The 16,291-nt window shown below is 39.6% G+C and overlaps 1 protein-coding gene across 18 annotated transcripts in view; it reads right to left on the reverse strand.

The window, feature by feature from the left end:
* Window positions 1-456: 456 nt before the first annotated feature.
* SNAP91 (synaptosome associated protein 91) overlaps window positions 457-16,291 on the reverse strand; it is a 68,539-nt gene continuing 52,704 nt past the window's right edge. For 9 of the 18 annotated variants that reach the window (XM_071548686.1, XM_071548690.1, XM_071548688.1 and 6 more), the window contains 9 exons: window positions 12,502-12,639; window positions 11,068-11,217; window positions 9,756-9,786; window positions 8,516-8,627; window positions 7,620-7,643; window positions 5,452-5,535; window positions 5,277-5,381; window positions 3,031-3,131; window positions 457-1,773 (listed from right to left, as the gene is read on the reverse strand). In XM_071548686.1, coding sequence (XP_071404787.1) covers window positions 3,039-3,131; window positions 5,277-5,381; window positions 5,452-5,535; window positions 7,620-7,643; window positions 8,516-8,627; window positions 9,756-9,786; window positions 11,068-11,217; window positions 12,502-12,639 — 737 coding nt within the window. In that variant the 3' untranslated portion in view covers window positions 457-1,773; window positions 3,031-3,038. The remainder of the gene's footprint in view (window positions 1,774-3,030; window positions 3,132-5,276; window positions 5,382-5,451; window positions 5,536-7,619; window positions 7,644-8,515; window positions 8,628-9,755; window positions 9,787-11,067; window positions 11,218-12,501; window positions 12,640-16,291) is intronic. The other 9 variants (XM_071548693.1, XM_071548696.1, XM_071548691.1 and 6 more) reach the window with 5 other exon arrangements.

Genomic DNA, 16,291 nt, shown 5'->3' on the forward strand with positions numbered 1-16,291 from the left:
AGGTGAGGTTTAGGTTCGATATTAGGAAAAATTTCTTCACAGAGAGTTGTCAATTACTGGAACAGCTTTGAACAGGTAGAGTCACCATCCCTGGAGGTATTCAAAAGATGTGTAGATTGGCCCTTAGGGACATGGTTTAGTGGTGCTTGGCAGTGTTAGGTTAACTGCTGGACTCCATGATCTCAGATGTCTTTTCCAACCTAAAGGATTCTACGATTCTATAAAAGTCATTATCATATGCAGCAGATTCAGCAATCTGTGTCAGGACCTATATACTTTTTTCCCCTCTCAAAGTATATTATTGTGCTCAACATCTCAACGATCATGAAACTGGCAACAAGATGTTTACTTTGATCAAGGTGTTTATTGCATCTCAGAGGGCACACATGCACTGGGGTTTTTTTTCTGTTTTTTTTTTTTTGTTTGGGATTTTTTTAAACTGAAATACAAAGAAAAGCCATTTTGAAATCAGCTTTTATAGAACTTTCCCATTACAGTGTATGTTATCCCCACAGCAAATTCAGATACAACCACTTTTAATGGTACCATACATTGATTAAATAGTTCATTTGAAAGACTTCAGGTGAATATCTTTCCAACCCAATATGCTTTTACAGAGAACTGCCAAGCCACTTTTAACACTGATCAACAGTGACCTCATTGAAGAGTCAAGATCTTACACCAAGCCATCAGCAGAAAACAGTATGAGAACAAATAAAAATTAAAGAAACACAGTATGTACAGTAAAGGGCATGGATCTCTGGATCAGAATTAAATCTAATCACCAATAGTACAAAAGCTACTCACAGCGCATTCGGGGCAATGGAGAAAACACTAGCCTAAGGCATACACAGGTAAGCACTAAAATAAGAGATGAACATAAGAACTGAACAGAGATGAGTAACATCACTTGTAATGCTTTGACTACAGATATACCAAAAAGTGCTCTCGTATTTGAAATCCCTTAATGCCAGCACAACTATGGTTGCTTTTTCCCAACTACATGGAGAGAAACTGACCCTTTACTTATTTTCAGTGCATTTAGCAAGAACTGATAAATATGCCAATTTTAAATGCAAAAACTTAAATAATTAAAATAGACTTTAAAATAAAAACAGCAATAAATATGGTATTCTTTCAGATATGATTTTTCATTCTTGGTAAATCATTGAAAACATACTTGTTATGGAAGTTTTCTGTTATATTACTTTAAATTATCTTAACATATACAGTGCCACAAAAATAAAACATTTTTTTCACGACATTTGAGATTCCTGTGACTGGAAAAAAAAAGTATTCTGCACAATTTCTCAAGTATTTTCTTTACTATCTGGTATTATCACACTATATTTTTTAACAGATAAAGGAGAAATTGAGTCCTAGGGAAATTTTAGGTGTCCTCAAAAAGTTATATACATTGAAACCTTCAAAAACCACAAACATTGCTCCAAATGGCTCACCAAACAACAGCTGCATAATCTGCCCCCATGGGATAGGTTCAGAAAAGCACTAGAAGGCATCAGAAACATACATCCATTGCTTAAATTGTAAAACACAAATAACCCAAGTACACAAATTCCGAGAGAGTAGGGATAACAGCTAAGGTAGTACACATTCCTAATGTTCACTTTCACAGCTGTGCTACACGTTTCAGGAGGAAGAGAAAGTCTGAGTAAGCGCTAGGTTTGGTACTGGTGGCTCACTTGGAAACTCTGAGCATCCATTTGTAGACTCCAAACTCACGTTTTTAGCATCCAGTCAGAAAAACTGCAGCTGTAAATATAGAAAAGTATTAGATGAAAACTGGAGTAATGAGAAAGAGCACCAAATCTGCTCAACTCTTCACACCTACAAGGAGTTGCTATCAGTTTTTAATGAAGCAATAGTCTTCCCACAGACAGTTATGAATACTCTCTACTATATACTAATTATCTCTCTACTACAAATACAAGTTGGAAGCAGTGAGTCCCACCAAGGAAGGTGCATCCCCACTCATGGCCATGTCCACCAAGTGCCAGGTACACCTCCCTGTGACTGGAATTTGGAGAAGTGTGAATTGGGACTGTGCAATGCCTGCTAAGAACAGCCTGATCCCATCCACTGCTGCCAACTCCAGTGCAGGGGAGGCTTAGAACAAGTCTTAAAATTAAGCTCTAGAAAGAAAGAAAAGTGACTCATGAAAAAGGCTTTAAAGTTATGTAATGATTGTCCTCTCTTCACCTGGCAAATTAGTCTCGTGTTAACTATGAAATGCCTACCCTACATCTGCATTATTATTTTTCAACTGACCTAAGTGTTCAATTCAAGCTGACATTTCTTCTTGGTCCTCTTAGCATCCTTCTCCAAAATCCTAACAGTAATAATTGGGCCTTTTTTCCTTCCATTCTGCAGTACTGTTTTTTTTGCTTCTTCTCCATTTCTTCTTTACATTTACTCCTCTCTTCTTCTCCACTGTTTTATACAACACTGCTCAGGACCTTATGCCTTAGCATTCAGAAAAGCAGTGCCTTGAAAAATTGTATAGTGGCAGAGAACATTAGCTGACAGCAGTTAAGAGATGCAAACAACCTTTCCTTGATGACCATAATGTATGTTTCCCTCTTTTATACCTTCACACCTATGATACAAATCTGTTTCAACACCCACAAGACTGGAACAATACTCTTCAGCACCATTTGCGTGCCCCCAGTATTTTTACCATGTCATAAGTCTGTATGTATCAGTATTAAATTCAGGAAACAATCCAAACCTGAAAACTTAGATCGAATAGAAACAAGGTAAAAATAGAAGCTATGGATTGAAGACGTTTCCTGGAGGTCACTAATGGCAAAAAAAGTATCTAAAAGTCAAGCTTTCAGGCTAAAATTTCAATTGTGGACAGAGATTTCAGTTTTCATTATCAGTGCATGTTTCTATCTATCTCTGCAGCTACAATTTTATCAGTCATATTCAATCCACTGGCCTAAACAACATCTGTGTGCCAGACATGTACTACAGCGTAACATGCTTAAGCAGGCAGTCACAGAGTACCTTACTGTTTACAAGAAATCCTTGATGTTAAGATCCGCTAATGGGTCCTTTGTTGGAGGTTTCTTGGGACTCTGAGTAGCAGGAGTTGGGCTTGGAGAAAGCTAACAGACGCCAGCCAGGACAGCAGGGAAAAAACAAAGTAGACAAGAATACAAAAGCATTAGATAGACATAGACGGTTCTCACGCAAGCACTTTGCAAGCATATGAAGTTCTCATTTTTCTGCAAGTTCAGTGTGGTGCCATTTTGCTCAAGCATTGTTTAAATTCCAACCTTACTACAGGGTTAACAATGTTTGGCAGGTTTAATGGATGAAGCTAAAGACACTGCAGATGCTAATTAGCATGACTTCAAATCTCTCTCTCCCTGTAAGACAGAATGGTGTTAGATCATCAACCCAGACAATAAGCAACTATTAGATATTAAACACCAAGGTGCAGAGTAAGCAGAGTGCATGCTGCAGAGCACAACTGAAAATCCTGGCAACTGGCATTTAAGAACAAATTATTCTACATTGATAATGCAAGTAAGAGTCCAAGTGTACTGGAAACATGACTAGATTATACAAGGTTCCTCCTTTGGTAGGTATAGAAATCATCAGTTATTCCACTGAAAATGTTAGTTTATGAGTTCCATGACCACTATGGCAATCAAATGTTTCTCACAACTTGTCCTTATTCCTCCCCATTCCTACCTTAACTCAGGGCACTAGAGGAATTTTACATGTAGCCCTGGCACCATGACTACTCTTAGAAATATTGTCTGTGTCCCATAATACTGTCCTTGATAAGTGCAGAGGCAGTTTGAGGTGCGAGGTAAAGTAAGACCAAGTATGTTCTTACTTAGAGCAGTTTCAAGATCTTCCCATTTTTACAGAGAAAACTCTGACAAGCCTCACTGGGAATATAGTTCCATACTTAAAAAGTGTTGTTTGCTACATGTTGATTGCTTTTTATTTGTCAAAAGAAGGAAGTGTCTTGGTTTCCAGGGTTACAAGTGAGATTTTAGAGCTGCAGCATCAGCTTCCATCTCCCACCTTACTTGAAAGACAAGATGGACTTCTGACTTACAAAGAAGCTAAGTCATTCCCTGCCTTTCTTTTGGAAGGGCCCTTTCCTATTTAGAGTTATTACAAACCAAATTCTACCTTAAAAAAATAGCCTGGAATGGGAATTATAGGTTATGCTGGATCACTTACTGGCTAGGAGGTAAAAGCTTTGCATCAAAGTGGCTACATGGTGCTGCACTTCCAAATTTATGACCCTGAGGTTAAAAAAAATCTTAGAAATGAAAAGTAGTTGATATTACCCCCCCTTCAACAGGAAGGATGACATGGCTCCACTCACTCAACCTACTTCACTATTAAATACTCTGTCATATTTTTTCAGTATATTAAAGAAAGGGCTCATCTCCCTGCAACCAGTAACTTGTGACACAACGGTTCCCGCTTATTTTTAATTAGCGTAGAATTAAGAACAGGTTTGCTTTGGTTTTAGCTGGCCAAACTTGTGGCCCCTCTATGTCTAAATAAGTGAATGTCACAAAGTCAGATGAGGAAAACATAATTTAAAAACCAGAAGAATTGAAGCAGTCATATCTCCTACTTACAAAACAACACAGTGACTGTGATCAAGATTATTCATTTGCATACCTATAATGCAAGTTAGAAAAAAACCTCATGGAATTTAAATCTGTGCATTGCTGTTAAAAGCAGACATCCTGTGCACTCTAATGTTGCATATACTGTGGTTATCCATATTTGAAAGTAGTTGTTTTGCACTGACAGAAACCTAGCAAGCTATCAGCCTGAAACAGATCAAGATGTATTAACTGAGAAACGGCTGTCATGCCAGAACTGGAGCCTTTGGCTTGCTCATCAGCAGGTCGGTTTTCTGAGGAGTCTCTTGGTGGGCTGAGAGGAAAAGAAGCTAAATGCAACTCTACTAAATTATGGGAGGCTGTGAACAGAATAGGAATGCCCATCGATTCCACTTTGAGCTTTACTCAAATATCTCCCAAAGGCAGATCTTGAATGTAGTTAGCTGCCAGAGACATTTCAAACCTGTTTCACTGGTCTCATACAAGGCAATTGCTAAAAACCAAGATGGTTCTTGTGACCTACTACAAGCCAGGCAGCTCATCCTGTAAGATACCTGCAGCTAGAGTGGAACTGAGACAATGCATACACATTATCTCTTTCTAGAGAAATGGAGAGCAATGAAACATTTATCTGGCAGTAGTGCTTACCTGTACACCAGGGCCAGTGGCTGCTCCAAACGGGGGCCTCATCATAGGCTGCCCGTACATAACCGGCTGTTGGGGCATCATGGGCACACCTGCACCTGCTGGGGGCTGTAATTCAACACAGAGTCAGCAGCAGTCTGGGTGAAAAAAGGAGAGCAGGGCAACAGAAGAGACTCACCATCCCAAATGCTGCTCCTGGCTGCGGGACAGGTGGAGTACCTCCTGCGGCAGGAACAGCACTTGCTGGAGGCACAGCTCCTGCCTAAAAAATAGATTGGAAAAAAAAAAAAGAAAAAGGAAGAATCTAACACCAACCATCTGGAAACCACAGAGAGTCCCCAGCATTCTCAAAGCTGTTCTGGAAAGTAGGACTGTTATGCAGCACATATGTAACCTCAAAACCACAACGCTTCAAAGAATGAGAGAGCTGAATGAGTCCTTATGCTGATGCTCAGCTTGCTTCTTCACAAGAAAGCAAGGGTGACAGACACCACTCTCTTCATGATTAGAGTCCATTTGCCAAATACAACTCAAAACAGGCCCCAGAAAACGCACAGTTTCCTTTGCCTTTCACATAGTTTACGAAAGCATCCCAATTTCATAACAGCTAACACACTATAGCACTTACTGTAGCACTGTATTTTAGCAAAAGCTTAAGCAGATTGTAAAGCTAAGGGAAATAGCTTCTATAATTAGTTTACAATTTAAAAAAATAACTACACACCAAGACTCATTTAAGTTAAAAAATAACTTCATACATTTAAGCCACACTCAGAACCATTACTAAGGACATTTTAGTTTATCTTGATATGCTTTTCATTCACATGCTTGACTTGCTATGATTTTCATTCAGCTAACACAAAGGAAAAAAGGCTTATTTTTCTCTAGAATTCAGGAAGAGAGAACTGTTAGCTTAGTAGTCTGACTGGGTATATAGCACAAGAGCTCCTTTGAACAAGGCCAGCCCACTCCACTTATCTAGCATGACCTACACATCATCCCTTTTGGTTTACTTGTCTGTAACTTCCCATGCCCAGAGCCTTCTTATGGCCTTGAAAGCATACAAGTCTTTACTTTTTACAGATACATATACAATCCGAATCAGTAACTCTGAAGAGAGGCAGAAAGCATTCAAAGAAGGGGTTTAAAAATGGCAGTAGAATTTCATTACTGCTATTGAATGACTTAAGCATATTGGCACAATCTTTCAAGCTGTCATGGAAACATGTATAGTCATGTCTGTGCCTCCACATCCTTGCCTCCTGCCTCAACTCAGTTATATGCCACAACACTTGGGAGAGCAGCTAGTACACTTCCAGTTCAAAGGACAGTGCATCCCTGCAGATATGCTCAAATTACTCACTGCACAGTCCACTTTTCTGAATGCTGCATTTAGTGCCCTTGGTTGATCCTTGCTGCCAGAATAAAACATGCCAGCTTCTTATGAAGCTGGGTACAAGTCAAGACAACCTGTCCCAGATTCAATAATCACTCTACATTATCTATTTCACTCTGTAAGTTTTCTGGGGAGCATTTCAATTCAAAGCCATATTGTGCGAGCATCATCCCCACACTAAAACAAACATCTGGACACTCAGGTATGAAAAGCAAGTCATAGAAACACACAGGCTAATGACATCAGATGCCCTCAACAGACTGCATTCACAGGAACACACTGTAGCTCAAAATTCAGTTAGGCAGATGTCAAGAAAATGGCCACACAAAATGAATCTGCTTTTGCCTCAAAGCACAAGGGTCACTTGAGGGAACAGACTTTTATGAAATTCTGTTGATTTTAATCCAGAAATTGAAAGGTCACAAGGAAGGGAAGAAGCGACCAAAACTTAAGTGGTTCAAAAGTGACATGGAGATAAGCTTCTTCATGGTTTCCACAATTATTTTTCCTGATGATCTGGTTTTCTTTGGTTTCAAAAAATACCTAAGTGCATGATTTTGAAGAAATATATATAACATGTATTTCATGAAATGCTATCAAAACTACCCAGCTTTCCAGAAAGACTAGTTACTTATCAGATGGTAAAATCAGGCTGATGTTAAAGAAGTTTGACATTTCACACAGTACAACTCATCAGATAGTTCACATCCAAGTAAAGCAAGGACAGTTTGAAGACATTATTTTCATGTCTACAGAACAGAAATGGTTAATCACTACTACCATATCAGCACATTGCCTGAGAATTGTCAGCTTGACAGACAGTCCAAGAGGAGCTATGTCAGGAAGCTTGTAGTTAATTTTAAGCCAGCAGTAATAACTGTACTGATGAGGTGTTGTTAGTATCTTTGTGTTTAGTAAATACAGTAAGAGATAAAAAAAAATTCACTTACACTGTACAGTATTGCCCAGCCTTTCTATCAAGGAAAAAAGTTGGATGTTACAACTAACACATTTGGTGAAATACAGGAAATTCTTGTATCTTCCATAAGGTTAAGGAACATGCTTAGAGTCATGTTAACACCTGGCTGTGGCAGTAAGGAACTGAAATGGTCACAGTCTCCCTTTACAGTTCTTTCCTTCCCCTCCTAACTCAGTGTTTTTCAAATGGAGGTTGATTTATGCCTTCTGAGACTTCTGATGAGATGAGGTCTGACACCTCTTCACATTACTCTTGTAGCTTACTCATGATCAAGGTGCTCTTGTGCCCAATCTAGACTTTTAGCTTAATTCAACTCTCTTCTCTCAAAGTTAGTGCCTTCTGATACTTTTTAAAGGGTAATCTTAACTTTTCCAACAGACTGCTTTACCCTGATAGATAAGTTACCCACTTCTAAACTACCATCAGTCACCTGATCAGGACAAATACTGTGTAGTATTTTGCTCTACTTCCTTCAGAAAAACTTGAAAAAAACCTATTTATTTTCTCTCCTTTCAGTACTTCAGCTTTGGATCTATAGCATTTTCTTTTGGGCAATTGACTTGGGCCTCATGCTAGCAAGACCTAAATGAGTAATCATACACTTGGAAATGTCCACAGGTATTAAATGTACATGTAGAGCAACATCTTGATACACATGCTAGTGTATTTTTCATTTACCTGCACTCAAATATTTATGCCAGCTGTAAACCTGTCCTTAAAAAATGTGATTGAAACATTCCTATAATTGATACAGAAGCAAACTCTTCAGGTGAAGTAGATTGGAGCAGTGCCTACATATAATGCTTACATCATCTCATGAAATATTGATAATTCAATACCAGTGTTATCTACGGATTAACCACCTACCATTGGAGCACCTGGGACACCACCAGTTGACCATGTTGCAGGTGCTACTTTTGGTTGCCAGTTGGCTCCTCCTGTTAACTTTTTCTCTCCAGCATTCCACTGAAGGTCTCCCCTAGTAAGAGAGGGAGACAGGCAGGCTATTATTTGCATACTCCCACAGTGAAACGAAAACCAAATGCAGCGCATGTTAACATTAGACGTGCAGCTACATTAGCTTATGGTGTATGCAAGTTATTAACAGAAAGATAGCTTTTTAGTGACACAGTTTCAAGGATTGTTAGCAGCAGACATCAATACACTCTATACTGAAGTCAGTTACATGGTTATGGCCTTTGCGGTGAGAATTAAAGAGAAGTTTTACTTAGTATTGAACGAAGGTAACATATCACAAATACCCTTGGAAAGTAGGAGGAGGGACTGCTACTGCCTATTCTACTGGGGCCAGGCAGTAGAGCTGCCTGCTAGATGCCTTTGAAAGGTCATTTCATTGCTGGAAATCTTGCTCAGACAACTGAAGGAGGAAAACATTCAGTTCTGAAAAAAGTTGATAGATACAAGAGAAACAAATCATACATAGAATAAAAGGGCCATTGCAAAACCAGGTAGAGGCTGCTCTATCCAGAATAAAATACACCATTTGAACAAAGCAGACTGAAGAAAGCTATGTTTTTGGGAATCAACCTCTTGATGTGTTTATACATATTCCTCCTATCATCTCCACAGAAGCATGAAACATTTTGAAGTCTCACATATAGGAGAATACTCAGGACAGAAGTAACGTTATAAATACCTCTTTTTGCAAAAAGAAGCTTTTCACGACATGGAATGAACTTCTATTTTGTAAGTATTTCAATGCCTACACAGTAAGTACATCCAGCATCACTGTTATATATTAGCCTAGATTACTGAGAGGAGCTATAGAATTTATTACCTGGGCAATTTGTTCACTATAAGCTGTTTGGAAATTGACTATGCAACATGGAGACAGTAATTTACAGGAAAAGTATTTCTGAAACTCAGATTAAAGATAGCAAGTTTAAAAGCTATGTCAGGAGCATTTAACCTTAACTATTCAGTGAACCTACATAGAATAGAATACTTCCTCCAAAATTTTTCTGAACTGATTGGGAAGCAGGGGGGCATAATCAATTCACGGTTTCTGAATAAACATTTAAATAGATGTAAGGCTATACAGTAGATTTGAAAACTTCCTTTTATTTTTAAGCAAAGTTGAACTTACTTTTTTGAAGTAGTACCAGAAATTCCAAGATCTGAAAATTGAAACAAAAAAAAGGAAATAATAAAAAGAAGTCACGTGCTTAGTAAATTAAAAGTATATCTAAGTAACACTTACATTTCATTGCACATGGGCTACAAAAAGTAAAAAAGTTTTGGCTGTATTCTTTTAGACAGCATCAGAGGACTGGCCACAGCTACTCATTCTCCAGGAGAAATATTTGAGAAACCCTGTAGATGTTTTACACTTGAGAAAGCCATTTTTGCTTCATAAGCAACCAAAATAACAATATATTTAGTTCTATAAATATGAAGTTATTTAAGAGCACCAAACTATTTACCATGAATGATAACACTAGTTTCTGTTCCTCATTATTCATAGGGAAATAGAAAGCTGTTTTTCACATACACATAAATCTGAACATTACTTGTAAGTTTTACAGTTTTATCTGCTCTAACACACACGGAAGGAAACCCCAAGCAGTTTCCTTAACTAACCTTTGGGAGAAGTTCTAAGCTAAATTTTAAACAATACTTTTCTCACACAACCAGCAAAAGTCCTGTAAGACTTGCATATAACAAATGACTTGCAGAAGATGTTTCAAGGGATTAAGAGTCCTGCCAACTTCTAAGCATAGTAGTTTTACCCTACATCTAACAGACATGTATGTATCATAAGATTAGTTATATCTTTGAATTCCATTTATGCAACCCTCCAAAATACAACTTCAGCAGTATTACACCATAGCCTAGGTTTGGTTTTGGCAGTGCTGTGGCTACTATCCTCAGTTACAAAGGCTTGAACCCTTTTCCTACTACAGGAAAGAACGTAATTTAGCACTTCAAGAACACATTTTGGTAGGTTCATTGCCTGAGAGAAGGTCTGTTCTTGAATGCTGGTACACTCATCACTCCTCTGCTACTCTTCCTCTCACTAAACATGAAGTCAACTATTTATGTCCACCAGCTTTGCTGCTTAAATCCCATAATGCTATCAGATCCTTTGGATAATTTTCACCTTTCCATCTATTACCCAGTGGAACATCCATTTAAGAGTGTGATGAGCCTCTGGAATGTACCTGGGACTGTCACACATTACAAATCAGACCTACCAAACAGATGCCTCTATTTGACTCAGATCTTGGGCACAAGTCACAAACCCAGCCTACCAGCTATCCGGATCAGCTGTTGCTTCCCCAGTCTCCCCAGCAAAAGGGGAGGACACGGAAGAAAGCTACAACACACAGGTATTTGACCCCATGGAAAAGTAACATAACTGCACACCGCACCACTTAAAACCAAAATTTGTCACTTACTGCCTACTAAGTTTGCAAGAGACGAATCAAGATCACTTCCAAGGCCTTTGCTTGCTGCTGAAGCAGTGACTGTTGCTGTGGCTGTAGGTGCTACAGGTTGACCAGAAGGAACCATAGTTGGCATAAGAAGATCACCTAAGCCATCAAAAACTGGAAGTGAAAGGAAAGTCGGTTAGAATAGCAGCTGTGGTAAGACAGCACTGCCTGTCACTTCACTGTTGCTCCAACAAATATAGCACAGACAACCACACCACAAGTCTTACCAAAACACCATTTGACATTAAATGTAATGCCAACAAGGGCATGCATGTCATTTTATTAGACACTGAATGTACAGTAATCCTGAAAAAGCTTAATGATGAAACTAATATGAGAAGACATGCCTAAAAGGACTTTAATTGGAGCATTGAATCTACATAGATACAGCACCACTTCCACATGACACTATTTTTCCAACAACCATCCTTAGAGAGATGTCAGATGCACACATTTTGTAAGGAGATATTCATTTAAAGGTTTTTAAAATGAACATCTTGCTGCAGCAAACACCAGTCAGAATTACTGTGGCAAAGGCAGTCTTATACCTTGACATCTCACAGCAACAGGATTGGAAGTGTCAAGATGTTACTATTCACTTGCAAGCAGCAGGGAATTGGGAAAACCTACTAACATCTTATGAGATCAGAAGGAACCAGAACCATCCACACTGACAGTGATATATCCTCCTTAGTCCAGTCATCTAACTCAGAAGTTCATTTTTTAGATCCCATAAAGTCAAACTGCTTGGCACATCTCATGCCTGAGTTCTATCTTCTGATCTGTATTTGAGGTACATGCTAATTTTAAGTCAACAGGAAAGGGCAACATGTGCACTGGCAAGCAATCAAATGACCAAGCAGCAGTACTACTTCCACCTTTTTTTCTTGTACAGTCGCAGAACTCACCAATTTTAAGTTTGTAGCAGGGACCCAGCATGAAAAATATAGAATGGAAGAGATGCAAACAAAATGATAGCAGTGATAAAAGTTTAAGCTTATAGTCAGGCAAAGAACTATATGCCAGTTTCTGTTGTGTGTACCCTCAGGTGCCATGCAAACTCAAGAACACCTTCAGCAGCAGGCACAAGATGACTTGCCTATATACTTTATTTACAGAATAGTGTTTTCCTTGCTTAATTCGTAATTCATGCTATTAAGCACATGCAAGGATGATGTTCACACTAGTTTCATTTTACTGACAGGGTACTATTAAAAATGGGTACAGAGAGCTCTTGGGCACACACCAGCCTAAACACCACCCTGAGGTTCTTCCAGTAGAGAAAGAAGAGTGAGGTCACTGATATTGCTTGCACTCAAAGCCTAAATATGGTGTCATTAACTCATCTAACACATAAAACACATTAGCAAATTCACAGGCAGAAACCCTGTGGCTCACCTGATGCATCAAACGAACTGCCAGTTGTTGGAGCTGTTGTCCCAAAAGCTGCATCAAAGTTAGGCTGTAGTAAGTTGGTTTGAGCTGGAGTGACTGGGGATGGTGATGGAGACGGAGAAATAAAAGAACCTCCAAAGCCTTTAAAAAGTTACATAAGAGAGGTGTGGACATTAGAGTCAGTCTGGTTAGGCTGTATTTAACAAAAGCTCAATCTATAGAGGGCAGAATGATAAAGACAATTTTTACTAGACCATTGCAAATAACTACATAAGCATCCTTAGTATCCCAGGTATGACCATGGGAATTTAAACACTTACTGAGAGTCACTGATAAAAACTTTGATGTTTTTTATTTAATTTTCTGTAGAGCCAGACCAACAGTGTAGAGAACGCAATTCTTCCAGGTCTATGCACAGTTGTTCTAGGTAAGTAATCTCACAGGTAGCATGCAACAAACGGTTCAGAAAAAAAAGAAAGAGAGGACTAGCTTCAGAAAAGCCTATGATCACCCATCAACTATTCTGGAATCTCAGTTCAGAAGGCAGTGTTTTACTAATTGAGTTTAGCCTTTCTCACCATCTTAAAATACTGCTTTTTCCTGGTAAAGATGTGTGCAAGCTGTACCCCTGCCCCCACACCAAACAAAGCAGGATCAACAGCATCCACAGGTGAACTGCTTGAAGGTTGGATAATCTCCATGATTAAGGTTAACATAAGGTTATAAACCCTAAGTTTATATAAATACACCCTATTCCTGGAGCCCCATCCCACCCCATAGGCTGGACAGGGCTTTGAGCAACATTGTCTAGTGGAAGCTGTCCCAACCCCACAGGGGGGCGATTGGAACTACATGATCTTTAAGGTCCCTTCCAATCCCAACCATTCCATGACTGTCTAGCCTACAAGCAATTCACTCCAATGCTTAAGTATTCTCAAAATCTCTCCAATCTCTCCCTTGCTCTCTATTTAATTTTATCTCCCTTGCAATTAAAGAATACTTGCAGTATCTACAGACTCTAAAAACTGATTAAATATGTGAAGACTCCATCAAAACGAGAACAAATATATGACACTTTCTCAATTCTCTTTAGTCTACCAGCCATTTGTCTAGTCAATCTCTTCTTGAAGATTGAGACCTCTACACTGTATCTTCAGTCTATCAGCCTTGGATTTTCCACCTACCCTTGCAGAGAAAGAATCAGATCTGAGCTCCAACCATGGCTATGGAAATACAGCAGGAAGAGCACTTGGAAAAACAGCAGGTTGTTTGTACTTCTTTCGCTTAGAACAGAATAGGAAGCGTTTTGCCCCACAAGACAGTGGTGAGCCAGTGCTCTACCACTGCCTTTAGCTTCTTTTCAAGGAAGTTCCTGCCTTACAGTCCACTGTCCTTATCTGTCCAGCTAATCATTGCTGCCTTTGGACAAAAGCTTGAACATTTACCCATTTGAAATTTCTCCTTTAAATAATTTTGTCCAATATTTTAAATTCTACTTTCTTCCAAAACAAACACAGTTCTTTGCATTTGTGTGAAATCTGGAAAATGAAGCATGCCATTCCAAAAGTCACACTGATGAAACATTCCAATTTAGAAGAATTTACACTAACCCCTTATCACTACTTGCCTTGTACTGAGGTGGTTTGTACCACTCCTATTTAAGCAGTCAACTGATTCCTTTCTTTCTCTGTTTTCTTTAGTTACCAGTTCAATAAGGATATCAGTTTTTTAAAATCAGAAAATAAAGAATATTCTGAAGATTTTCTAAACACTTATGCAAACTGCTTTCCATGGTCATAGGGTGTAACAATTACAGCACAGTATTCAGATATCTTACTGTTTGGGGTTTGACTGTGCTAAATTTTTCCATGTTAGCTTGCATGGGACTGTGTTTTGGATTTTTTGCTGAAAACAGTATTAAAAATACAGGGATGTTTTTGTTATTGTTGAGCAGGGCTTGCACAGCATGAAGGCTTTTCTGCTTCTCACCCACCCCACCACCAAGGAGGCTGGGGGTGTGCAACAAGTTGCAAGGGAACACAGCTGGGGCAGCTGACCCCAACTGACCACAGGGACTTTCCATATCGTAAGGCATGATGCTCCAGTATACACAGCTCTGGGAAAAAGTAGTTTGTCCTCTCAAGTAACCATTACACATGATGGAGCTTTCCTGGAGATGACTGAACATCTGCCTGCCCGTGGAAAGTGAGGAATGGATTCCCTATTTAGCTTTGCTTGCACCTGCAGCTTTACCTGTCAAACTGTCTTGATCTCAACCCACAAGTCTTCTCACTTACTATTCCAATTCTTTCCCCCATCACACCAGAGGAAAGTGAGTGAGCGACTGTGTGGAGCTGAGCTTCCGGCCACGGTTAAACCATGATGCTTATAAACACTGACAACAACACATTTACCAGCTGTGAAATCAAACATCTGCTGGACATTTAAAGACATGACAGGCCCCTGCTCAACATAAAACTTGTGCTCAAATTGTGTGCATCAATTATGTCAAATACTACTGTGAGCCCCCAGATGCTCTCTCTGAAAACTTTACTTTCTCAGAGAAAAAAGTCTAAATACCACTTAACAAATGTTGAAAGAATGAGAGAAATTTACACACACACACACACACACACACACACACACACACACACACACACACACACACACGAGGGAAGCATTTACATATCAGATGCATATTTTAGAAGAGAAGCAAGTAAGCATTAGCTAATTGTATTCAAAACCCTCCATGGGGAAATGAGAGCAGTGTGCCATCACTGGGTCCTGGCACCAGGCCAGCAACTTGCTGTATCACCAGCAGACAGGGTCTAGTTGTGGAACACCTGGCCTGTATGAACAAATACATTGGCCCCAGACAGAGCTGGGAGAGGACAGCAAACCTGACTATGCACTGACAGGTCCAGGAGAATACAACCTGATTCTAAACTCCTCTTAAACTACATCCTTCAGTTGAAGCTTCACAGATTGCAGGTAATGACTGAAAACACTCTGATCATAACCTATACTGGTCCCTTCAGATGCCACCGACCAAGGGCACTGTTTGAAGCCAGGGATGCAGGAGCAGGAAAAGCAGAGCGGTCTACTTTCTGCAGTCCTAAGTAAAGAGCATTTCTACAGCCTGTGTGAGCTTCCCTGTGTTTATCAGGCCTACTTTAATGCAATGGAACCAAGAAACCTTTATTATCCAAATCCTAGTCCACAGCAAGTCACATGCTTGCAGATGCTGCTAACCCTGAATTATGCACAAATGCACTGGGATCAGAGATCTGCCCTCAGCAATCCATGCTTCTGTTCTTGAAGCAAGTTTGTCCTGGGATAATTTAGGGTGGAAGGGACCTCTGGAGGTCAGCCAGCCCAACACCTTGCTCAAAGAAGTCCAATCAAATCAGGTTGCACAGAGATTTGCCTTGGTACCTCCAAGAGATTTTACTGCCAGTCTGTGTAGTCTGTTGTCCTATCAGACCCTAAGTTACTGTATCCAAACAGAGTTTCCCACACACATTACCTTTTTCATTATCTTTGTGCACCTTCAAGAAGAACCTGGCTAGTCTTCTCTGTATACGCCCATGTGTTTACACACCTCTAAGGCTTCCCTTTGCCTTCTCAAGGCTGAACGGGCCCAATTCTCAGCCTCTCTTTACATGTCATGTGCACAAGTCACTATCTCTGTGGTTCTCCACTGAACTCACTCTGGTATGTCTTGATCACTCACATCAAGAGATTTTCTAATATATTCCCAAAGTCTCCTGGATTACCTATGCCCAGTCATATT

Source organism: Pithys albifrons, chromosome 2, assembly GCF_047495875.1.
Source record: "Pithys albifrons albifrons isolate INPA30051 chromosome 2, PitAlb_v1, whole genome shotgun sequence".
Classification (NCBI taxonomy): domain Eukaryota; kingdom Metazoa; phylum Chordata; class Aves; order Passeriformes; family Thamnophilidae; genus Pithys; species Pithys albifrons.